Source organism: Falco punctatus (assembly GCF_963210335.1).
Source record: "Falco punctatus genome assembly, chromosome: 4".
Taxonomy (NCBI): Eukaryota; Metazoa; Chordata; class Aves; order Falconiformes; family Falconidae; genus Falco; species Falco punctatus.
In genome coordinates, this window is record NC_137583.1 from 6842064 (window position 1) to 6868476 (window position 26413).

Genomic DNA, 26413 nt, shown 5'->3' on the forward strand with positions numbered 1-26413 from the left:
CAAGTATACTTATTCAAGCTTTAGGAAACTAGCTTATTTTCATTCCTTCTAATACGAAACCGAAGACGAGACACTGGAGAAGACATTGGGTGCTCCTTGCAGTAAAAGAGATTTACAGTGCTGCAGTTGTCTGACAGAAATCTTGCTCATACTGGCTTGTTCTCTCTTGCTCTCTTGTGTCATTGGGTCTTCTAAGTACCGGTCAGGTTTTAATTTTTTAAGGTGAAGATAATCTATATGAGGTATAAGGAAAGATAAATATTAGAACTTAATTTAGAAATACTTGGTCTAGACTAGCAATCCTGAAATCTTGCATGAAAGTTTATGTTAAAACAAAAGCACAGAAAAAGGCATGCCTTTGTACAGCATCCTTAGTTTCATAATAAGCATGCTTTAGCATTGTACTGTAAACATATATGCCATAATATATGCACTATATCAGATATTTCTGTATCAGTCATAAATTGTTGTAAGTTGTCTTTTAAGTTAGCCTGTCTTGATAGTTACATTCTCAGTAACTTCCTTGCATTCATCTCAGAGCAGTTTCTGAAATGTTTTTGTACGTCTACCCTTGTTTTATTTTTTTGTTCACGCTATTCCTGCATTGATGTGAAAGGATGCATCTCTTCAACGTATATTCTTTTTGGCATTTCTTTCACACTTGGTAGTTGAATTGTACTGAGCACTGTTTTCCAGTGGATGGATATGCTGTAGAATTTTTGGGATCGTTTTAGATTTTGCTGAAAGCAGAAGCATTTTTATTCCTGGTTAGCCCGGAGTTCAGTTACTGATGCAGAGCAGCTGCTTTCTGGGAGTTGAGGAGTATTTATTAGCTTGGTTCAGCATGATCATTAGCTGCTGTTTTTGCAAATTGTAATTCTGTAAAAACACATAGCTTTTTATGTCTTTATGTGATTTAAATTCTTGACGTGATTTAACCACTTTCAGGTGCCACCTTTACTATAGACATCACTGTCATTTTCATGGTGCTTTTCATATGCATTGAGCTTTTTGCCTTGCTGCTGCTGAAGCTCTCCTATCTTTATTGCCTTCACCTAAGAGGCAATGTCAATTTTTTTGGCAAACCTTTGTCACCCTCAAGATTTTCTGTCCTTCCAGCATACTGCTTGGACATCCTTATGCTTTCAGTCTCTGGATGAAAATGATTTTTATTTAAACGAAGTAGTCTTTTTATTAGTTGCTCTGGTACCCCATCTTTTTTCCTTCCTCTAATGCTTGTTAAAATAAATGAGAAGTAGGCTGCATGACTGAACATTAAGAGAACTTTCTTCTTGATGCAGAGAACTAAATCTGTATGAGCTTCTTTGCTTAGGCAGCTGCTACAATCAATGAACACTATTTGTTTCGAACTTGGAGTTTATCCTCACAGTTTCAGGGGAGGTCATGGTGTGATGGAGCTTGTAGATTTCTAGGTCAAATGTACTAGAACATAAGCAGCTTTTGCAGCTGACTTGCTCTTCATTGTAAGTCTCTAAAGGCAGGCATAGATGGTCATTATGTATTGCTTATAAAGAAGTATTTCATTTTGTCAACAAAGCTATTTTAGTTATGATTATTTCATTTAGAGATGTCCTAAGACTGGATGCTGCTTTTGGTTTTACTAATGTTGTCTTCAGTTAGACTTTGAGCATTCATTGTTGTCTAGGTGCTTTGGGACCACAAAGGAGTCAGTATTTAAAGCAATTCACTTACTGAGTAAAGACTAATTTTCTTTCATATACATTGAAATACTTCCCTCTCTCCCTGCTCCTTTTCTGCCTCGTCATTGAGTAAGAGTATGTGTATATGATACATACATTTATATCTGATAATAAAGCTCAGTTCTAGTTGTAAATTAGATGGCTTCCTTCATTAGGAAACAGTCACTGTGGCATGGAATGGACAGCAGGAAATACATTTTTGGGGGGACTGCTGAATGATGTTTATTTTGTGGTTATGGCTTACTGTGGGTGGTTTTGTTTTTCTTTCTGTATCTGCTAGCTGTAGTTGTGGTAACAGTTGAATGAAAGGGGAATAACTGACTGTTACTCTGCACAGCCAGCATGGGCTTGGTGGGGATCTGGGACCTGGTGCTACTGCACATTAAAAAAATCTACAGTCTTATATTAGATTGTTTGTTCCATAGCAAAATATGGACTTTTGTGTCTTCTGATCTGAATAATACATTCTCTTTCAGTTCTTAAGGTAACAGGTTGCATACTAGAACGCTATCATTGTCTGAATAAGTGAGAATATATAATGTTTGACACATCACTTTTAAAGAATATAGACATCATAATGAAAACATTTATAGTTTTATTACAATGTTATGTAAACACTTCCCTTTTAGTGCCTCTTTAATTTACTTAGGTTTTTATTTTAGGGAACGCCTTGTGTTCTACTTTTAATACACAGGACATATGTTTCATATTTAGGGTCTTGAACTGCTCTGTTGCTGGCTGCCATGTGTCTGAGAACAGCGATATTCTTGACTAGTGTCTTATTTTTTCTCTTTCATAAAAACAAATGATTCTGCTTTTTCTATTCTGTTTCTTACATTTTGATGGAGCACTTGGAACTGAACTGTTTGAGTAAACAAAACCAAAGACAGTAGTATTTTGCTACGTAATCTTATTTTGGAAACTTGCTTTACCTGATAGCGTTCTCTTAGCGTTTATCTCCATGTTCACGTTGATGTGTTAGGTACAGGAAAACATAGGGCTACCTCCAATCTTGTTTCTGCCTGAGTTGCTCTGTCCAGCTCCTGCTTTGCTGGCTACTGTGTAGTAGATGCTAGGGCAATAAGTGATGCTGATTGGCATGCAAATACATAATTGGGATAATTTTGAGTGTCTTCCCTGAATCAGTAACAAGTGTCTGTTATGTGTTTGCACATCTACTGAGGTCTGCTTGGTTTAGCTTTCATCTAACTTGTCTGGTAGGTCCCACACATCATACAGTCTCATAGAGCTGCAGTGTCAGACTGCAGAGGGAAAATGATAGTACTATGTTATTATGCAGTCAGAGTGTCCCCTAGCTTTGTTGGCATTTCAATATGTCTTTACTGAACTTGCATAGAAAGCTTGAAACTTGGCCAGCCTCCACTGAGCAATAATGAAAATGCCAGCTGGAAACTTGGCGTGAGTGTTGGAGAGCTGTCTTTTGTGCAGCTGAATTACCCAGTGTGTCATCTGCCAAGCTTTCCTTCAAACTTTACCTCATAAGAGGGGTAAAGAGTGAATAATTTAACTCTAGTTTGCTAGTGTGTGCAAAAGCACATAGACGTTGTTATGCCTGTCTGCAAGGTACAAATTACATCATTTGTATCACTGAGAAGCATGGAGGGCCATTTATTGCTTCCCATCCTGTTTTTCCACTACCGGTGTGTTTTTTTAATTCTTGTTTATGTATTGTTTCTCCTAATTCTATTTGCAGTAAGTGTTAGTTCTTTATAGCGTTTCTTTCATTCATCCTAATCCTGAAGCATAATATATGCTTTGTGTAGGTGACTAGGAAAGTTTGCTATAAAATTTCTAAGTATTTTATTATGAAATGATTATCCTACTTATATAATAATTCTAAAATATTTATTTCTCCTTCATTTTGCTGCATATGAGAGGCACACATTCAGACTTTAGTGTCGGGGTTTTTTCTGCTAAACTTCACAATTTTTGAATTGAGCTGTGATTAATATGGTTGAAAGGATTACAGAAGTTTTGATATCTATGCAAAAAATCATTTTTAATTTGGCCATTTTGCTTAACAGGCTAGGCATCTTTGAAAATTCCAGACATGGTTTATCGATTTGTACTCTTGTAGTGAGCTCTTGTCAGGTAGCAGAATGGCAGTAGTTCAATATACAAGTGTATTTGGTGCAAATACTGGTATGGTTTGATGGGTAAATAAGGACACAGCTGTTGTGTAGGTAGTGTGTGGTTAAATAAGCCTGTTATGTAGTCTCAGATATGAACACTTGTCAGCATTTGTAGGTAGGTAGCAAGGGTGCATTACCAGTGACAGAACTGATCTCATCTGATAAGAGAGGTTGCAATACCTAGATAAAGTGCTTTTTTTGGTCAGCTTGAGGCTTGTAAGATATATTTGTGATGTCCTTTTCTGAGGTACGAATCTGACTGGCAGAGAGTGGCTGAATACCCTGGAGCGAGGGACTGCCTTTTCTGGTTTAGATCTTTATCCATGTGAAAAGTCACCACACCACACAGGCAGACAGACAGACAGACTGACTCAGATTTGTCCTGCTGAGTTTTCCATTTATCTTTTCTCTCTGTGCAGCTGCTGCTCGTTATGAAGAGGGAGAATCTGAAGCTGAGAGCATTACTTCATTCATGGACACTTCTAATCCTCTTTATCAGCTTTATGACACAGTTAGAAGTTGCCGAAATAATCAGGGCCAGCTCATATCTGAACCCTTTTTCCACTTGCCCTCCAAGAAGAAATATCCTGATTATTATCAGCAAATTAAAGCACCTATTTCATTGCAGCAGATCAGGTAAGAAAACAATGCAAACTACATCTGGTGGGAAACTATCCAACTATTTCTTTTTATTTCTCAATCCTATCTTGTGGTCAAGTTGTCAATACCTAATGGAGTGTATGCCGTCTTCTACATTTGGTTGTTTCTTGTTTCAAGTCAATTTGCATCAGTCTTCCAATCATTTTTTATAGCTGGCTGCTGTTTGGTTTATTTCCCGTGGAGTTTCATTTGTAACGTGCCTGAAGAGTTGCCATATCAATAAATCTGAAGGCTAGGTGGGCATTAGAGATGAAAGTTTCTGCAGGATCCCCCATTATTCTCCTCCCTTGACCCAGATGGATTGGTTACCTCTTACTGCCATGTTTTTTAAATTAATAGTCTTCAGCAATGTGAACTTTAGAAAGATAGTTGCCATTACATTCCTTTTGTCTAGGTCACAATGTAACTGTGGAGAATAATTGTGTTGGTTCGTGATGTAGCTAGTCTGGACTGAAGTAAGCACTACACCATTTACAAATCTGAGCCATGAAAGGTTCATCAACTGCCAGAGTGCAGTTGTCAGATTAAAAATCTGAGTGAAAAGAAATGAGCAATATTTTTTCTCTAGTGGTCCAAGATAAGCTAATACGAGGAAGATGTGTCAGGGTCCTGAGTGCATTAACAGACCTTAATGGCACTGGCTAGCCTTGGGTGGCCCTGGCCTCCCTGCCCAGTGGCCACTGGGGCTCCTGTCCCTGCCTGAGCCACACTGGGAGTTCTGGTCCTCCAGCTTTAGTGAGTGAGGACTAGACTCTTAACACTGTTCATGGGTTTGTAATCCGCTCTAATACAGAGGTCTGTAGATTTTAGTTATACCATAACATTATCTGCTAGACTGGGATAGTTGTTGAGTAAGCAGTGTCTTTGTTAAATCATAAGTAACAGAAAGTAACAAAGCTGCTTCGTTGTTGGTTTGGGTTTTTTTAATCTGTTTTTGTTTTAACCTGTCAGAGGGTGTTTTGCATGTGCTGGAGAACAAGTATGGAGCTGCCACACTGATTATCTATCCATCAGTGACTTTAAAGCATTTTTTCTTGTCTTAGTACTGAGCTGTTGGCTCAGCAAAGTGTCTTGTCTTGTTTTGAACAAAGCACAAAATGGACTTGATGGAGGGCGGGGGGGGGGAAAGGTGAAACTGAGAAAAATTATTGACAGTTGTCAGGAAGCTTTTTGTCTGAATATACCAAAGAGTACCAGCACAAATTATGTATAAACAGATTTAATTGAGAGAGACTTTCCATTAAAAATATACTTGATATCAGTTATAGGACAAATAATTTGCCATAGAGAGGCTGCTGCACTTCTGTTCTCCTAACAGTGCAGGCAGGTTGCATTGGCTGTGTGAGCAGTACAGAAATTCCATGCAAATGTATGAAGAACTGTAGAAAAAAAAAGACTTCTCTTATTGCCTGATAGCTTAGAAAATAAAAAGGGACAGTCAGTCTTGTAGCTCACAAGTTAAGAGTACAGTATTTATAATAGTGCAACTTCTAGCAAATTATGAAATTCAGCGGTTCTTTAAGTTACTACATAATCTTCACTTCCTACTATACCTACAAAGCCTTGAAGTCGTGCATATGCGTACTTAAATGATGCGCTTTAGCGAAAATAGAAGCTAGCATGCTTTTATTGATACTGCAAATGGGTCTTCTGGTATTCAAAACTGCCACTTATTAGGGGTGGAGGTTTTTTGTGTTTTTTTTTTTTTTATTGGTGGTGCAGTTTTTTGTGTTTTGCAGGTTTTGGTTCTTTTCGAGATGTACATTCAAAAAGCATATCTTCTGTTCACAGATGGGGACAGAAAAGTTAATTGTCCTAGTGAAAAGTTGAAGGTGGTGGAATAAAGCCTGGCATTCCTGTCTCATATCTGTGTTGCTTTGGTGTCTGGCTACCTAGGCTATCCTGCCGGAGTGAACTGTGAAATATGTGGGTGTTGCAAATTTTACAGCTAGTCGTAGATTTCAGGAGGTTTTGTGTGTGTTAAATACAGGAAAACCCTTACAAAATAATACATTATCTCTGGAGGGAGAGTATGGGTGTGTTTTGTTCTAATGAGATGTACATTATACCTATCTCAGCCTCTCAGTCACTTTATGAGCATTATGAACCTCAGTCCTTTCAGCTGAGTGCTGATCCCAAGCTGTTCCTGGATGTGGGAGGTAATCCTGCTGATGGTTTTAGTTTTCTGCGACTTTCCTCCTGACTTGCTCTTTACAGAATCACAGAATAGCTGAGGTTGGAAGGGACACTATCCAGGCCAACCCCTGGCTATGGCAGGGTCACCTAGAGCCAGTTGTCCAGGTTCTGATTATCTCCACAGACAGAGACTCCACAACTTCCCTGAGCAACCAGTGCCAATGTTTGACCATCCTCACAATTTAAAAAAAAAAAAAAAAGGTTTGGTTTTTTTTTCTTGTGTTCAGATGAAATTTCATGTGTTTCAGTTTGTTCTTGTCCCCTCTTGCCCTGTCAGCAGGCACAGCTAGAGGAGCCTGGCTACTTTTTCATTCCCTCCCGTTAGGTGTTCATACACACACTGAGACTCTCCTGCCTCAAACAGGACAAAACTCAGAGCTGTAGAACAAGAACATCCTATTTTAAAAAGAAAGGTGTGATCATGTGAAGGCTGTGACTTTCAGCTGTGCTAAAAGTGCGTGTGGTGTGGAGGTTAGTTTGCAAGCTTAACGTTGCTGGTGAAGAGTCTTTCTGTAATTATAAATTACTGGAGTAGCTGGGAACTAATGCGGGAGAATGTGCTCAGTTACCTGCTACATAAGTGCTAGATCCTGGCATGCTTACAAGAACCGTGTTCCTTATAAAATTTTACAGCGTTAGTATGATCCCTGAGGCAAGTGGGTCAGGCTTTTCTACACCAGAGGAGGGAAGTGGTCCAGGGAATTGCCAGCCAGCAGTTCTCTCCTAAAGCACATCTGAGAGAGTGGTGGGGGTGTACAGGCACTGAAACTGGTATCTTCATTGGCACGTTTCTGTGTCTTGCACTCCAGGAAGCTGGGGTTATAGTTGAGTTGTAAAACAGTGCGTGGATCTAGTGTGAAACGCAGGGGGTTTTGTGTGATGTCTACTTGTTTGAGGATTTGAAATGCATTTTTCTTAGAAATGTAGATTCTTTTGGAGAATGGTCTGTGACACAGGAACCTAAACATTACAGTTCACTGCACTGGGATGTGTTGAGATTCTCCTGAAACTGTGAGATTTGTCATGGCTCTTTTTGCCTTTGGATCAAATATTAATTATTTGAGTTGACTAATAAATATTGAATAATTAAATACATTTAAGTAAATATGATCATCAATTCAATATCAGTATATATCAAGCCTATTTTGCCACATAATTTAACCAGTTCTAATAATATGACGAATAAAGGAGTGGAACTTAGCAGTCTCATTACTTCAAGGTATCTGGATTAAAGCCTGAATGGTTTGTAGAGAATTTTTTTCTTGTTGTTTTCTCTTTTAATAACAGAGCTTAAGCCCATCACAAAATAAGTTCTAAAGTTAAAGAAAAATAACATTTACATTAACATTTTATTGTTACAGTGACTTTGGAAAAATGATATGACACTGTGTTTCAGGTTGCTTGATTTATGAATGTGCCAACAGGGAAAATACTTGCTACAGAGAAAATGTCTCTGTAATATTTAGAATACCTTGTAAATTTTCACTTCATGTGAGATTTGGCATTTCTTTCATTCCTTTTTGCAGTTAAAATAATATTTGCTGAATGTTGTACATTTTTTTAAAATCTTCTGTCTATATAATTTTCCTACCTTAGCAAGTACTTTCAGTGCATATTGTATGTAAGGTAAGGCTTGTATAAAATCACAGGTCCAAGTGAACAAGTTTGCTGATGTATTGTGTAAGATGACCCTCAATAGGGCACTTGTCAAATGCCTTTCCTGATCACGTGCATTCTTTGTTACTGTTCTGGGTTTTTTTCCGTTAAGGAGGCAGGACTAGCACTACATAATTTCTGAATGAAAGGAAAGAAGTTACATGGAACTGGTTTTAGCCCTGTGTTTGAATTTCTTTCTAGGAATTTTTTTAGGCATAGTATGTGTCTAATAAGATGGATCTTTTGATTATATGGTGAGAATATCTTGCTTGTCTTCAGTTCTTTCAGATATTTCACCTGGAAGGGCTGACGAGTTTCCAGCAGACCTTTTAGGGAGTTCAATGCCAGCTTACTGTATGTTTTTTTTAATTAGTATTCTAATTTTGACCAAATTAACTGTCATGTCAGTGTTAGTTTGGGCTTAGTGGCCTTCTGAAACTGTAGCTTACCTTTTTAAACTATTTTTTTCCCCTCATTTTGCAAAGGTCATTATGTTTCAAAGGATATTCTTCCAAGCTGTACTCATGCTTTTAGGTACAACTCTATCACTCAGTCATTACACAGAAATCTTTCTTAGTTTCTAGCGTGTAAGTTTAGTTTGTATTATATTGGCACTGGCTTTCTGTTGAGCTGTGGGTTTTCTTTGTTTTAGCCTTGTTTTGTGGAATAAACTGATGCTTGTAAAATTCTTTCAGGATTGGTGAGATGACTTTTTAAAAATGCATTGTGAAGCTGTAACTCTGTAACTCCAAGTAACTCTGTAACTCATACTCTAAATCCAGAAAAGGCGCGGTACTTGAGTTCTGCTGAGTTTGGGTATAATTAAGTCTGTTCAAAGTACTTCTGTGAATAGCCTTCTTAATTAATAATCCTATTGTTTGCTGACAGCAAGTGTATTGGAGAGGGTGGTAAAGTAGGAGGTTATTTGCAGACTAGAACAGGATTACTTTTGTGCCAGTGCATTTTTTCATTCTTCATATGTGTGGTTGGAAGTTTTCTAGCTTTCCAAACCATATGGGCTAAGTCTGGATTTTTACTTTTGTTGTCAATCTTTTCATGAATACAACTGTGAATGTAGGTTGTTTACTTCAAATCAGATGGCCTGCACCTTGATTGTTTGGTTGTGGATAAATAAATGCTGATAGAAGCAGGATTTTATTTCCTGGTAAGATAATTTGAATGACAGCTCATTCTTCTTTTGTAAGACATTTCCTCTTCTTCTTGTCTTCTGGCTCTAGGTCAAGATTTAAAGGACTAAGATATAATTAAGCTGCTTTTTTTCACTTGTGAGCTACTGTCAGGGCCCTTGCCTTCTCCATCAACTTAAAAAGATTTTGTTTCTACAGGGCCACGAGAGAGGAGAGAATCAGTCCACGTAGAATGGTATATTGAAGGCTAATGGCAACTTCATACGTTTGTTCTGCTTTTTGGTGCTTCAGGGTTAGGCGACTGCATTGTAATGTGCATAGGTCACTACGTGAATACACACAGATTAAGCTAGTGTGGGATATCAAGGCTATGTGGAGAGTGGTCTAATTTTAGACGAAGCATGTGATGGTGGTGTTCTGGGGTCTGCATGAGCTACCTCTGTCTTGACTGGAAGGGTAAAACAAATCCCAGATTTGTTAGCGACAGGTGGCTTGGGATCAGCTGATATGCAGAGTCATCAGTTTCTTTTACCATATCATGACATTGTACAGCACCAATTTAGAATTCTTTTTTTTTGTAAAAATTAAATTGTTTCAGACAGGATATAATAGTACCTAGGAAACACTATTGCCTTGCTTGTTCTGCCTGCAGCTTGCTCTCAATTTGTTCTGCTTCAAAGGATATGGTAAATTCCCCCTTTCCTCAGTTTGATAAAACTGGCACCTAAACATACAGAATTTGATTGCTCAGGTTATGTTACTTATCAGTAAATCTGATTTATAGTATTGTGCTGACAGTGTTACTTGATAGATTCTGAACTTAGAGGTGATAAGGGAGTAGAGTTGTCTGTTGGCTTTAATATCTCAGGAGGGTGGTCACTGATGTTGAGTTTTTTAGCCAGTGTAATACTGGACCTTTCAGGGCAGCTCTAAGTTTGGTACAGAACAACTCCAAATAAAAGAGGAGTTAGTACCGAGTGATAGGAGGGAGAAACAATTTGAAGAAGTGGTACTTCAATTAAGATGTGGTCCTTTAGGTTACTCTTTCAGAAAGCTGAATCCAGACCTCGCACAACAGCAGTCAAAATGTGAACTTGCAATTCTGTCATTCTAATTTAGTAAATTAATTGGAGGACTAGGAACTTTTACAGTTTTTATTCTTCCTGCTGTCTAGTCTCTCCAAACTTGTTTTACTTCTCTGGAAGAAGGCAAACATGCCAGAGTTGCACGAGAATGTTTATAAACTCCATGCTACTAATAGTTAAGCAAAATCTGAGCCAGGAGCTGAAAAGCAGAACTGTTGCATGCAGACTTGCTTACTCGCAAGAGAATGAACTACTGAGTAGATCTTGAGAGGATAAAAAGATATTTTTATCCCAGCTTTGTTGGTAGGATTTCTGAAGCATGATTCCTTGCCCTCTAGCAGCTGTCTTTATCAGTTTAATGCATTGACTAACAGACTTTTTTCTCCCCTTAGAGTTTGTTGGTCAGCGTTTCTCTCTAGTGCTGCCTCTTAATTGATTTCTGCACAAGACTTGCTTTTGAGGTTTTTTTAAATGTTCTTAGCCTCTAAAGTAATGTAGTTGACCTGAGTACCTTTTTCTAAGATGCAGAATTGCCTTTAGATATGATTTTTGTTTTCTAATCATCCTTTGAAAGTTTGAATCTATTTTATAAACATCTGCAATAACATCATGAAACAAGGAAATTACAGCTTGTTTACACACCTAATTACCCTGTGTGCCTTGAAAAATTAGAATGTTCTTTAATCTGTTTTGAAAAAAATTAAAAGTCACTTGTGATGTTTTGGATAAATATGAGCTTATTAGTTGGGGGTTTTGATGCAAGTCTTTGAAGCCTTTCTATTCAATGTTTTCTTGAGTATTCTTTTTAATGATGTGTTAGCTTTATTAACACCAGCAAGTGTTTGTGTGCTGAAGTCCTGTAATTGCTTGTCAACATCCTTGTTGGACTACAAGAATTAATTACATCCATTTTACTCTGTAGATCTTGCTTTTTGTACTAGAGAGCGTTCAGATTAGCTGGAGATGACGTAAGGTGGCCTTTGTCACAGTGGCAAGAACGTGAAGTAGACTCAGTGTTTTACATCCTCGGTATTTCTGAGCCTGTGGATTAGGGCAAAATAATCCTGAATTTAATGGGCTTTTTATTTTGTTTTTAACTTTTTTAATACCAGTCATGTATATCATGTATACAAATAATTCTTGGAGTTTTACAAGGTAGAAATGCAGGCTGACTTGGCCTTTTCTTCGTGGTAATTTAATTGGTACCCATGCTCTTTTGCTTTTGTGGGGTGTTTTTGGTTGGGTTTTTATTATTATTCATGGTTTTTACTAATCTAACGAAAATTATATTGGTAACTCTGTTTTTTGGAATTGCAGAGTGGGTGAAACTGACAGGGAAACTTTTCAATTATCTGTTGCTTCAATTGGAAACAAAAATAATTAAGAAATAATGCATAAAGGTTTGCAAGATGCTGGTGTCTTAAGTCTTAAAAAAGACAGATGAACTTAAAATGGTTTGGTTTAAGTGAGAATGGAACAAGTAATTTTCTCCACATCTTAAATTTAGGATATTTGTCCAAAATTGTCTTTTGCTTTTCTCATAGTCGTTGAGGACACACTAGTGCTTCAGATCTGAAAGAAATAAAAAAGAAGTAGGCTACATTTCAGTAAGGCGCATGCAGCTGCTGTCCTGGCAACATGCAGTTAGTTGGATATTTCCTGCAAAATGCTTTTGCATCGTGACAGCTTTATAGACACATGCACTTCTCAGTTTTTATAGCAGTTTCTCCAAGCATGATTTCCTAATCCTTGGCTGACCAGAGAAAGAGTCCTGTTTAACAGAAGTTGAGCATTTGTTAACTCTTTGTTCACTGGTTCAGCTGGAAGGTCACATAGGCAGGTGAGGTTTGGGACTAAAAGATTTATTTTGTGGTAGTGTTTATGCTGCATCAGGCAGGTTCACATTCTGCTAGGTCCTGTAGAAACCAGACTAGGTTTAAAGGCATTGTGTAACCGGTGGGTGAGACAGGGAGCGGGCAAGGAAGGAGATGTGAAGGAGGATGACTGCATTTTGTGTTATGACAGGGGGGTTTTTGTGTGTGTTGCTGCAGATGGCTGTTTTCTGTTGTGTTTAATGAGGTATTGGAAGTCTTAAAAAAGTTGGCTAGAACTTTGACCACTTGAGCAAGGAAATACGAGAAAACAGATTAAGTTACTGGCAAACTTGGTGCACTGATTTGTCTGTTTACCGTATGAAAAATGACTTTTTTTTGGTCGTTAGTCCTTTTCTAAACTGTTTTCATGTGAAGTGCACTTGTAGGTAGCACCAATCAACAACCAGGTCGTTCTAAGAGAAGGCAAAAATTGGAGGGAGTTAACATGGGAGGTGATGGGCACTTTTGACTCTCACTGATGAGTAGAATTGACATGTAGGGAAGACAGCATTTGTGGATGTGTGAGGCTAACTTGTCGCACTGACATCATACCCAAGCCCCACAGGTCACAGCTAAGGTATACTGGAGTAGTCTCAGCAGGTTGTACTTGTGCCTCATCTGTATCACATCTCATCTGAGTATGGAAACAGGATTTCAGTTTGCACAGCTTTGAAGAGGGCAGCTTTCAGATTTATTAAAAGCATTCTTTAAGAGGAGATACATTTCTCTAATATAATTGCAACTGGAAGGTATTACTGCAGCATCAGAAAAAAAGAAAACACGTTCCCATAATTAGAGCTCTTTGGATATTGATTTAGCATGAAAACGAAGATGTTAAAGAACTCATTTGTAATGTGTAATTTGTAAAATACCTAATTGCTGTTTCTGTTGTGCAGAACCAAACTGAAGAACCATGAATATGAAACTTTAGATCAGTTGGAGGCTGATCTGAACTTGATGTTTGAAAATGCCAAGCGCTACAATGTTCCCAATTCTGCTATCTACAAAAGAGTACTGAAAATGCAGCAGGTTATGCAGGTATGTGGAGTAGAACAATCAAAAGGATATAACTTCACACATGAATTTATTTCCCTAGTGAATATTTTTTCCAAAATAATTTTTAACTAGACCTGTATTTGCAGTAGGATTTTCTTCCTTAGGGGGAAGTATGGTAATGAAGAGCATCATAGGGTGATTTTTCTTCAGCACACCTGCTGTCTTCTGTGATTTCTTTTCATCACTTTTATTCCTTACTATGAGACTTATCCCAATTAAGTTGTAAGAAAATTGATGATGTGAGGGTTTTTTTAGGGTTTTCAGGTAATTGGAGGATCTAAAACACCTTAATTTTCATGAAGTGTTCCAGCTAAGTGCTGCAGTCTGAAATGGCATTGTTTTCAAATTGGCTCCTCAAGATTTTTTCTGACAGTTAAAAAGAATTATAGTGCCATTTTAGTTGGCCAACTTACATTAAGTAAATCACTGGAAATATTTTGATGGTTGTTTAGTCTCAAAACCTGTAATTGCATCTTTCTTTGTGCATCTGTTCTATTCTGATGTTTAATACTGTTCTGGCAATGTCCAGCAGAGAGTTTGGCTTCAGGGATTTGTTCTTTTTTCAGGCAAAGAAGAAGGAGCTTGCTAGGAGAGATGATATTGAGGACGGGGACAGTATGATTTCTTCTGCTACATCTGATACTGGCAGCTCAAAAAGGAAAAGGTACACATTTCTGCAGGTCCTGCAGACCATGACATTGCTACATCTTCTATTTGTTAAAGAGAATATTAAGCCATGGGTTTTAGCATTTGTGTAAGGATTTGTAATTCTGAAACTTAACCTCATTAAGTGTTGTTTCTAATTAATACAAAACTATTTGCTGACTTTATTTTCCTTTGTTGGCCTGTTAGTTGGCAGTTGTTGATATAACTTCAGTAAGTGGCATGGACAAGGTAGTTCCACTGAATGAGGTAATTTTTTCAAATGGATTTCCAGATTTTTGTATGTGTTGTGGTTTTTTTAGCCTACTGTATAGACTTCATAGGTTGCTGGCAATTTATTACTTCTTTTCTACTACTTCTCCAATATATATGACCATATATGTAATGATTGCAGAGTATAATTAAAGTTAACACTATAGGTCAGTAGTTTATTTGGAAGTTTATAGTATTACGCTACAAATATTTTAATTTGGTGAAGTCTCCTGGCATAAACATTTTCAATTTCCATGACCTGAACTCTGCTTGAGGAGTTTTCATCATTAATGTTAGAGAATTGTTTTTCTCTCCCTTCTGAATTTGCACTTCTCAGTGACTTACCTGTCAGCAGCAGGGCCAAAGAAGGCATTTGACACATGGAAATATAATAGTTTGATTATTTTGGATACTGTAATGTAAACAAAATTCATGATTTAAAATATATTCTTTTAGTGAACAATAATGATGCTTTGTGGAATGTTCTTTAACAGTGGTAGCTGTTCTGTAATTAATATTAGTGATGTATTTCACTCCAACAAGGGATGGTTTCTCTAGTCTGCCTTGTGGTATGACTTGAAATAAGTTTCAGTTTCTGATGTTCTTGCAATAGTAGCAACTGCCAGTATAAAACTGTAATTCAGCATCATTCTTTGGTGTTGCTTATGATCTTCAGCTTCCTGTATTTTTAGTTCTTTGTTTTGTCAAAGTGACACTTGTGGAGTGAGGACAGGAGTGAAATAGAGCATCAGCAAGGATTCACTTGAGAGCAATCAAGGAAGTGCAACAATGTACACTCATAGAAAAAATCTGCAGAGAACAAATGTTTATGTGGAATTGGAAGGTGGTGCAGTTTAGGGATGCTAGGAAGAAGAAATGTACTGGAACAGTAAGACCACGGTACCAAATGAAGATCAGGAAGGATCAAATTGCAAAAATTGCTAGTTCTGTGATCTTCAGATTCAACAAGAAGTACTAACCTAATCAAGCAAGTCAGACTGTCATCAGTGTCGTTTTAACCCTGTGTGGCTTTTGATCACCTTGTGCAAGAGAATACAGAAATGTTTGAAAGAAAAAGGCTGTTAGACTTTGTCATCTAAGAACAGTACAAGAGAAAAAGTGGTGTTCATAGGTAAGGGAAATCAAAATGATTCATGCCTGAAGAGAACCTAGAAATGCTTTTGACTTTGTCGGTTCAATACTTGTTACCAGTTTCACTTGCTGAATGATAGGAAGTAAAAGAAGATTGTAAATGCTGCTGAGAGCAGAAGTGAAGCAACGAGAGGAATTCCAAAATGTTGCTGAAAAAGGAAACTAATAACCCAGGCAAAATTAATCCCATTGGGAAAATAATAGTGACACAGAAGAAAGTTGTTTAAATGTCCCCTTTTGTGTATCAGATGCATCACCTGAACCTTGAGTATTGGCAGGCCTTTCACTATTTCTGCTTTGGTTTTGCTTTACCTACTTCCATTGAACTGAATGTTAAAACTTGGAAAGATGTTAAAATGTGGAATGCAGAAGCATGTCTCTGTTCTGGCATTGCTCATCTGCTACTGTGAACCACTGACTAACATTTTCCAGCAGTGAAGATAATGCAGAAAAAAGGTTCTTAACCTATACTTCTATACATTTTTAATTTTCTCACGTGTTGTGACATAAATTTTTATCAGTTAATTTGCTGACCTCACCAAGGAGCAAGAAGTATCTGAGGCATGAGGCTATTCTAGATTAGGTGTATTTTAAATGTAGGAGGAAAAGGTCTAGATGGTGGAATGGATGGATGCAGTTTCAATTCTAGCAGGTTGCACAGTGATCTTTTGCACATTCTGCAAATGAAGGTAGTTTTTGTTGTTGCTGTCTCCACAGATAATATAGTCAAAGTTACAACTACTTGAATAAGTCTTAGAGATTGCAATTTGGAAGCTGGTTTAAAAGTACTTTGTAGAGAGTGCATTTCTAAGAGTGCCCTTGGCATCTGAGCTGAGGTTACACATTATTAACGTAAGCTTTCCTCTCTCGTATCTGATTTACTTATAGATCAAGTAGTATATGTACAGGGAGCCATACATAACTGTTTTCCTGATAACCTGTGTCTTGTGCTGTCAGATTTCTTGAGACAATCATAATAATAGCTGCACATAGGATGAGTGTCAAGTTTGTGGTGATAACATACGTGGCCGTTTTCTACTTGGGTTTGCAGTTTTGGTGAGCTTTATTGACTTGGAACTTCATTTGACTGTGGTAGACAGATATTTAAGTAATTCAGACCCTTCTTCCTACTATATTCTTGACATCCTTATTTTCTTGTATCTGGTACTGAAGAAGATAAATAATTACTCTGAGATGAATATTAAAGACTTGAGCTATTCTGTATTCAGCAGAGGTAGTCATGAAGATACTGGCTGAGGGGTTTTTCCCCGTTCACACTAGACCATGAGGGTTTGGATTCGGAAGCCTAGTCCTGAATTTTTTTTCTGTTTTGTCTGCAGCTGGACCATGCTTAGAGGTCCTTTTGACCTTTGCACATCTGAAAACTAGTTATTTGTTTTACGCTGTAGAACACTTAAACTGAATGAGAAAAAGCATACCTTAAAGTTGGTTTCCTGTTTACTTAGCAGGCTGCTGGTTACGATGCTGTCATTATTTGCTAATGGACCTGTGTTTCTAATACACCGTCTTAATGTTGAACTTCTTGTGTGTGTGTTTAGGTGGTTGTGGTGGTTTTTTCATGGCAGAGGATAATGTCATTTTGGTATTAGTGGTGGAAGTGGGGGGAAAGCCACTGACATTTTTGTTCTTTTCTTTAATCTAACAGCAAAAAAAATATAAGAAAGCAACGAATGAAGATCTTATATAATGCAGTTTTGGAAGCGCGAGAACCAGGCACAGGCAGACGGCTTTGTGATCTGTTTATGGTTAAGCCATCCAAAAAAGACTATCCAGACTATTATAAAATTATCTTGGAGCCAATGGACTTGAAAATGATAGAACACAACATCCGCAATGACAAGTACGTGGGGGAAGAAGCCATGATTGAAGACATGAAGCTCATGTTCCGAAATGCAAGGCATTATAATGAGGAGGGCTCCCAGGTACTGCTTTGATTCTGCAGTCACCCTTACCTCTCTGCTTCTTTGCAGATGTATAAGTTATGTTAGGATGGTTTAGCTTTGACTGTTACTCACATCATTTATGATAATTTTTGAACTCAAATAGAAATATGACTTTTTCTTTCTGCTAATATTTAAAATTCTGTCTTCGTCTATAATTGTAGAAACATGGAATGCAACATCCTCCTTTGTGAAGGTTAGACTTACTTCCTGTTAGCTAAACCTGTTCTTCCACTACAAAGGATGTCAGCTGAATGTTTCCTACTATGTTTTTTGAAAAATAAGCTGGTTACTAAATTCTCGTTATTCATCCTCAGTTAGTCACATGAAGGTATTTGCACAGTGAGTAGTCATCAGCTTGTGATTTGGAGATCAGAACCTCTGAAAAGGGAGGTAGTAGTTGGAAAGAAACCAGATACGGTCTTGTGGAAGTGGAGTGTGTGGGAGATCAGACTAGAAGACCTGACTTGTTTAGTGTAGCAAAAGGAGTCTGAAAGGAATATGCTTTTCATTCACAAATACATTGTAGGGTATTTCTATATTGTGGTATTTCTCAGCCAGCGAGCATGATGTGTGGAACAGAGAAACATGCAGCTGTTTCTAATGAGGAACTTGATAGGCTACTGTGCAGGACTTTACGATGAGGTTGTGTTCACCGGGGTTGGATTTGAAGACCCAGGAGGCCTGTTCTAGTCCTTTGTACCTTGATGGAATCACAAAAGTTCAAGAGATCTTTCATTGCTCAGCGGAATGGTTTGATGACTTTGTAGTCTTTGGAATAGAAACGCAGCTTAATTGGATAATTTATTCAAGGTTTATATCTGCCTGATTTAGGTGGTATTCATTGGTTCTGCTTACCTGTGTAAGTCTATTAAAGGTGTACATTTGAGAAATAAGCCCGTCTTTTTAATCAAGTGCTTGGTTTTGCTTTCAGCTTTTTCAAACTAACATTTAAATGTTTCTTGGGGACTAGTTCTAAACTAGTCTAAACACAGTAAAACTTGTTTTGTTTTGCTTTTTGATTACTTTACTGATTAATAGGTATACAATGATGCCCATATGCTGGAAAAGATCCTTAAAGAAAAAAGGAAAGAACTGGGACCCCTAGCTGAAGATGATGATGTTGCATCCCCTAAACTAAAGCTAAGTAAGGCAACCTCATACATTGCTGTGTCTCATTTCAACACTTAATGAAAACCAAACAAGACAGATTAACGGATCTTCCTTTTAGAATAGAAGATATGGTCTGCAAATTGACACTGACATGCAAAGTAGAATTATATTTTCAAAATCATGACAGCAATGGTGTGTTTATCTGTGCATATAATATTAGTTGTTGCATATAACATTTTCTCAGAAAAGTAACTTAGAAAGAAAACTTAGGAATGGTTGGAATGGCTGGCATTTAATCATGTGGTGGTGTCCAAATGTTAGGTGCTGCATTATGTGCTCAGTAACACTTCATCAGCACACTTAATGTGTGCTACTGGGATTGCTTACAATAAGGTACTTCTCAAACTGAGTAAAGCCCTTAATTTCCCTGGTCAAATGTCTGAGACTTCCACAGAATGATAAAAGAAATGCAAGCTTTATTTGGAAAATTACTGAAAAGTAATTAGGAAAATTACTGAAAGCCATGAAAAACACAGAAGCGAAATTTCCAACAATGTCTGTTCCTAGAGCTGTTGCCCATGCAAACTAGGTTTGCTGCTACTCAGATCTTATGTCCCTTTAATATGTGTTCAGGACTTAGCAAACTGAGAGAAGGATAAAATTGTACAGAAAGGCTTAAAGAAAATAGTTGCGCACAGCCCTCTTGGAAACAGAAATGTGCAGCTCTTAGGTAAGGTACAGGTAGCACAGAATTCACAGGCAAAGACTATGCAGTACAGTAACAGAGATACTGAGTTAATAAAAAAGCTAATCTGATGGATAGTCCCATGAAAGGCCTTCCTTTACATTCTACCTGTAATAATCCTCTCTAATTATTACAGTATTAAAGGTAATATCTTTTAATATTATAAATATATAATATATAATATGAATTTATAAATTTTATATATTTATATATATTAAATATAAAAATAATGTAAATATAAAATCTGTCAAAAAGAAATCTGATGATATTTAGAATGCTTAATTTTAGTGATGGCAAAACCCCCATTATGACTGGATTTTTAACAGCAATACAAAGAAATTTACGTAGAGCTAGTAAGAAGAAATTGAATTTAGTAGAGTTATTAATAACATTAAGTAGGAAAAGGTGTTTTCCATGCTTAAGTCTGAAGAGACCTTCACCAGGTGGACCACATAGTAACCTGATTCTGTCTGCCAAAAATAACATTAAAAAATATTCACACAGTTATGAAAAACAAAGGAAGCTGCATCTTGGAATGGGCTCCATATTGAGTCTTCTGCTCATACCATAAAGTGGTTCTTCAATAAGCAATTCTCCAATGGAGAGAAGGTGGACAAAGAAGCACGCAAGCTCTGGTTTTGTAATGATTCTTTTTGTTTTTTTTTTTTTGTTTTTTTTTTTTGTCTGCTTAGGTCGAAAAAGTGGCATTTCTCCTAAAAAATCAAAATACATGACTCCAATGCAACAGAAATTGAATGAGGTGTATGAAGCAGTTAAGAATTACACGGATAAACGAGGCAGGCGACTGAGTGCCATCTTCTTGAGGCTGCCATCTCGGTCTGAACTTCCTGACTATTATGTGACCATTAAAAAGCCCGTTGACATGGAGAAGATCAGAAGTCATATGATGGCAAATAAATACCAGGATATCGATTCCATGGTAGAGGACTTTGTAATGATGTTTAATAACGCTTGCACATATAATGAGCCAGAATCTTTGATTTATAAAGATGCTCTGGTTCTGCATAAAGTTTTGCTTGAAACTCGGAGAGAAATAGAAGGAGATGAGGATTCTCATGTGCCCAATGTCACTTTGCTAATTCAGGAACTTATCCATAACCTGTTTGTATCTGTTATGAGCCACCAGGATGATGAGGGCAGATGCTACAGTGACTCCTTAGCTGAGATTCCTGCTGTTGATCCCAACTTCCCAAATAAACCTCCTCTGACTTTCGATATTATCCGAAAAAATGTTGAAAATAATCGCTATAGAAGACTGGACTTGTTCCAGGAGAATATGTTTGAGGTACTGGAAAGGGCGAGGAGAATGAACAGGTGAGCAGAGCCATATTTTTCAGGTATTCTTTGTCTTATCGTGGGATTTTTTTATGTTAATGTTAGAGGCTGAAGTTCTTTTAACGTGTGTGTTTAGAAAATCTCAAAAGCTTTGTCATGTCTTCCGTGGAATGTATGCTTTCTTTTAAAAACAAGGAAAAAGTTAGGTTTCTGCTATGAGATAATTTTGACGTTAATCTTCCAAAGGCAGACCTCATGAAAACCGGGTTTGTGCTAACTTTCAAATTGAAAGATGAAGAGGAGGAACTGTTCATTAACTGCTTGACTAGGGGATTACTCTATAGGAGCAGTCACAGTTGTATGAGTCAATGGTAATACTGTGCAAAAACTGTGAATGCTTGCAACTTCTTGCAGTGTTTTACTTGAATTAGGTAGCATACTTGGGGATATGCGGGTGAGATCTTGACTTTGAAGGAGAAAAGGTAAAAAATTATGTTAAACATCTACTAACAGGAGTATGGGTAATTTGAGTAAGTCAGGTTTGTTAATAAGATTGTTATTACTTAAGTTTTCAAAAGGTAACTGTTTATAGAGGTCCAGTGGGAAACCGTTTTGTTCGCAACTAGTTGCCTTTGATTTTTCAGGTGTTTCAGGACTGCTGTATACAAAAATACTGTTTTGAGTAAGCTCTACTGCAAACTGACAGTAGAGTAGCAGGTGGAACATGACTTGCCAATTTCTGCTGCTGCTTACAGAAATCTATGAGTAGAGAGAAGCTTTAGTTTTATCAGTAGGTGTGGGGATTGATGGGTATGTGTTTAGGAACCTGTTTGAGTCCGCAAAACCTGTTTTTTCCTTGTTGTATGTATTTTTATACAGGACTGATTCGGAGATTTACGAGGATGCAGTTGAACTTCAGCAGTTCTTTATTAAAATTCGGGATGAACTTTGTAAGAATGGAGAGATTCTTCTGTCACCCGCTCTCAGCTATACCACCAAGCATCTTCACAATGATGTGGAAAAGGAAAAGAAGGAAAAGCTGCCCAAAGAAATAGAGGAGGATAAGCTCAAAAGAGAGGAGGAGAAGAGAGGTAGCTACTTTTCATTAATTTTGAGTGTGTTAATTGGAAAATGTAGCTATGCAATGTATGCCCTGCTGTTGCTGCAGCTTTGCCTGCCGAAGAGACCTCAATAGTCTACTTGTCCACCAAGGGTCTTGTATTTTAAAGTTATGAGATATTTGTTTTATTTTGATCCTTATCAGCCAGGCCAGTTGGCTTTTAAGAAAGAGATATAATTAGATACCTTATGTAAACTCTTTAATCAGAACACATTGGGATATCAGTAGTTTTATTTCAAGGATATTACAAAAGAAAATAATAATTTTTTTACATAGATTTCTGCTGCTAACAAACTTAGCAATGACTGTTCCAATTGACCATTTCCTTTTTGATAAATACTCGTTTCTTGATGTGCTGCTGATGTTCTCTACAATCATGCTTTTAACACTAGTAAAGGAATGGTATTTAAGTAAGCCTTTTGTGTTTCTTACTTGGCTGCTGTGAATGTGAAGAGGAATGGGCTTGCAGTATTTTGTGGGGCAAGAAACCTACTCTGAAAGGTCCTCTGCATTTCACAGTTTCTGACTATTATTGTCCACATAATCATTGTGAGGCATGTCTAGGGGAAGGAATAAAGAGCTTTCATTGCTCCTTCCAACAGGCGGGAGCAGAGCTGTTAGCTTTTTGTCCTTAATTGTCTTTCTAACGCGGTTCATCTTCCCACATAACACTGATGTCAGCAGCAGTAAAGTCTAGTTGCTCCAACCAGGCTCAATGTTATAAGGGGACAACAGCTGTGATGCCCTTTTTCTGTTTTCCTTTGAGAGCTAAAAACCCCAAAGAAAGCGAACATGCCTTTCTGAAGGCTTCTGAGCTCAGTGCTGTCATTGAGTTCCTCTTCACTCACTGGGAGGACTCAATAAAATTCAACTGAAGGAGGGAAACCCAACCTTCAGCAGCACAACAGAAAAGTCAGCAGCACAAAACATGCTTAAACCCATCCTTTATGCTGGAAGTCAGTGGCAGAGGGACTCATCAGGTGTCATGTGGCACTTCTGCACTCAGCGAAGGGTGAGGGCATTCATGTCAGTAATCTTGGCTAACATGGTAAATGTGACATTACTAACATCTGGGTTTTTCCCATCTTGAAATAAGAAGCTGAAAAGAGTGAAGATTCTTCTGGATCAGCTGGGCTGTCAAGCTTGCATCGGACCTACAGCCAGGATTGCAGCTTCAAGAACAGCATGTACCACGTAGGAGATTATGTGTATGTGGAGCCTGCTGAAGCCAACTTGCAACCTCACATAGTCTGTATTGAGAGGCTGTGGGAAGATTCAGCTGGTAAGGATGTCTTTGCTATAGGAAAAAAAATATGGTGAAACTTATTACTATTTAAAGCTTCCAGTTTGAGCTTTTTCTGTGTAGATGTTTTTTATTTCCAGAAGTACCTGTGGACAAGTATGTTTTTCCTGTTTCTGAGTTGCTTTATTCCAAAGGACATTACAAATGCAAAGTTCTTGGATCAGTACATGCTTTTCTGTTGTTGATCTCTACCTACTCTCAATTTGTAAGCATCCCAGAGAACAGGCTCTTTTAAGTGGGATGGGGTCCTTGTAATTTAGGTGCAAAAGAACACATGGGGTTTATCTTTGCTGAGAAATCTGAACCGAAGTTGGGAGTGTTTAACTGCAAATGTTCCGCAGAACAGCTCAGTTTCAGAATTTGCTTTTGTTAAATTCCAGAACTGAGCTGAACCTTGCATTTCCTAGGCCAAATCAAGCCATAACAAGTGCTATTTTGGTTTTTTTTCTCAGCAGTGATGCCTTCTGTTTGCAGCAGGTTCTTCTCTTAAGTGTAAGGAAGGCTAGAGATGTGGCAGAGTATCAGATAAACATGGTGCACTCTCAGCAATCCTGGAAACTACAGCTGCTGAGAACTGCAGTGGGGTATAGTGGAATTAACAATTTTGATTGCACTTTTTATTAAAAGGGATGGAATGGATGTGTTACAAGGTCAGATTAAGAAGACTGTGACTTAAATTTGGAGAGGAGAAATGTAAGGCAGGATATAATCAAGGTTTGCAAAATCCTTAAGTGGGTAGATAAGGTGAATGCGGAAATGCTGTTCAAGAAATCCAGCAGTACTAGAGTTAGAGGGCACTCATTGGTACCAGTAAATCAGATTAAATCACATGTTGCTAAAATATGTGAAAGTCTTTGGCTTTTTAATACAGTGGGTAGTGAGCCTCCTGGCTTCCCCAGGAGCTTGCGGAGGCAGATTATATCTGCAGGTTAAAAAATGGGTGAGACAAGTCCATGTACAACAGGTCTAAACCAAACAGTAAGGGGAATAACCAGTAAATAATACACAGACGAAGAGAATAGCTCTCTAACACCCCAATATAATGACTGTAGGAGTGGAACAACTTTAGGGAGAGTGGCCAAGGTCAAATGTGTTCTCTTAATAGCCTGTCCTGCTCACTCAGTTGGATGCAGCGTATTTGGGTAGATGGAACATTGGCCAGTTGGATGTTTATGTTTGTTTGTCTGTGATGGGGAAAGTGAATAACATTTTTTTTTTATTCTGGTTTAGTGTACAGGTACAGATTTTCTTTGACTTCGAGAAATAGTACATATTTGTAACTACTTTATAAATCATTGTTAACAATTGTAACAATTGTCACAGCGTAACATGGAAGAAATGGTTCTTTAAAGAACTTGAAACCAGTTATCCAAGGTTCTTCAAATAATCAGGTGATTGTTGTGTAGATGCTGAAGCCATTTGAAGGCCTGAAAGTCAAGATTTATAAATAAGAAATGATTCTTCCTTTATTTTGCTGAGTCAGGTTTTACTGGGGAAAAAACAACTGGCAGGCTTTTTAAGCAACCTAGTTTTCCTTACCTGAAACAGTTAAGGAATCTTGTCCTGTTTTAAAAAACAACTTACTGTCAGTATAAATTACTACATTGCTATTTGATAATAAATCAATCTCTAGAATTTTTTTCTGGCTCATGCACTGGAGAATATGCTATTTAACGTGGGGTTTTTATCTTTTTCTCCTCCTCCCCACCCCCACCCCCCTGCCCCAAAGGAGAGAAATGGCTATATGGATGTTGGTTTTATCGACCGAATGAAACGTTTCATCTTGCAACACGAAAATTCTTGGAGAAAGAAGTTTTTAAAAGTGACTATTACAATAAAGTTCCTGTTAGCAAAATTTTAGGCAAATGTGTGGTCATGTTTGTCAAGGTGAGAGACTATTCAGACTATTTGGTTAAGCAAATAATATGTTCTCTGCTATTTTCTTGAAAAGCTGTAGGCATTCTAACAGAGACATTCTGCTAATAACTTAAATAAAGTAGGACTTACTTGTACCAGTGTACTGGTTTTATTCTTCATTTGGTTCATGAGGTATGTAGTTCATCCAAGTGATGGCGTATGCCGACGCTGATAGGTTTGTAGAATCATGTGCTTATTAGATAATAAGCTAATTGATTTTTCAGAGCACTTAGAGAGAAATTGCAGGTAACTTCTTAAAGTTTCCATAAAAGCATTGTAGATTTAGGTTTGGCAGAGAGGGAGACTTGAATGGCTTGGTAAGATGAAGTCTTTCGTCTCTTTCTCAAATTTGAGTCTACACCATCCTTGTGCTGAGGATTTTTGGCTTGTTTGCAACAGACCTATCTCAACCAGTGGTTTTGGGAGGTAGTGTGTATGGAACAAAGTGCTACGGCTGCTGAGTACATGAGTGGATATCATGGTCTCATATCAATGAGCATGGAGCCTACTCCGCTCCCCCAAAACAAAAACAACTTCGTGATTGTGTCCTCTTTCCAAGTCAAAGCTCAGAAATCTTGTAAAGGTGGTTTTAGGCTGCAGATCTTGTACTTGTTAATGTACTGTTTGGGTAAATGAAGAAAACCTACCTTTTCTCACATGACAACCTGTACTGAATTTAGCTGCTTCTCTAAGAGTGGAATTTCTTGTTGTTTGCTTTTTATTTTTAATATAACTTGGATGCCAAACTGGAAGAAAAGAACTCATCAGAAGGGCTATATTTGTCTAAAAGTGTTACTGATACTGAAACAAAAAAAAACACAGAAAGCATGAGAGGGAGTGCAGTGTGTCTGTGGGGGTTGTGTGTGTGTATTGCTGGAATGTTTAATATTTTTTCTTCAATCTCCAGGAATATTTTAAATTGTGTCCTGAAAACTTCAGAGATGAGGATGTCTATGTCTGTGAGTCACGTTACTCTGCAAAGACAAAATCTTTTAAAAAGATTAAACTGTGGACTATGCCTGTAAGCTCTGTAAGATTTGTCCCACGAGATGTCCCCCTGCCTGTGGTCCGTGTTGCTTCTGTGTTTGCTAATACAGACAAAGTAGATGAGGAGAAACATGCTGAAACATTGGAAGACAGTAAGGTGGGAGAAAGTATCCTTCATCTTGAAAAGGTATGTAAGATAACAAGTGGAACATCAGTTATGTTTGACAGATAAAGAGTGGCAAAACATGAGTCCTCATGACCTCAGTTTCACTGCATACAGACACAATAAAATACATAAAAATATGTTTCTGTTACATATTATGTTACACACATTTGTAAATAAATGCAAACAATA

At 37.7% G+C, this 26413-nt stretch overlaps 1 protein-coding gene across 13 annotated transcripts in view; it reads left to right on the forward strand.

Annotated features, from left to right (window-relative positions):
* The window catches only part of PBRM1 (polybromo 1), a 68810-nt gene that overhangs the window by 18647 nt on the left and 23750 nt on the right, over positions 1–26413 (forward strand). For all 13 annotated transcript variants that reach the window (XM_080386294.1, XM_080386295.1, XM_080386300.1 and 10 more), the window contains 10 exons: positions 4294–4510; positions 13390–13531; positions 14116–14213; positions 17283–17559; positions 18619–18724; positions 20128–20770; positions 21611–21822; positions 22948–23133; positions 24884–25041; positions 25979–26245. In XM_080386294.1, coding sequence (XP_080242420.1) covers positions 4294–4510; positions 13390–13531; positions 14116–14213; positions 17283–17559; positions 18619–18724; positions 20128–20770; positions 21611–21822; positions 22948–23133; positions 24884–25041; positions 25979–26245 — 2306 coding nt within the window. The remainder of the gene's footprint in view (positions 1–4293; positions 4511–13389; positions 13532–14115; positions 14214–17282; positions 17560–18618; positions 18725–20127; positions 20771–21610; positions 21823–22947; positions 23134–24883; positions 25042–25978; positions 26246–26413) is intronic.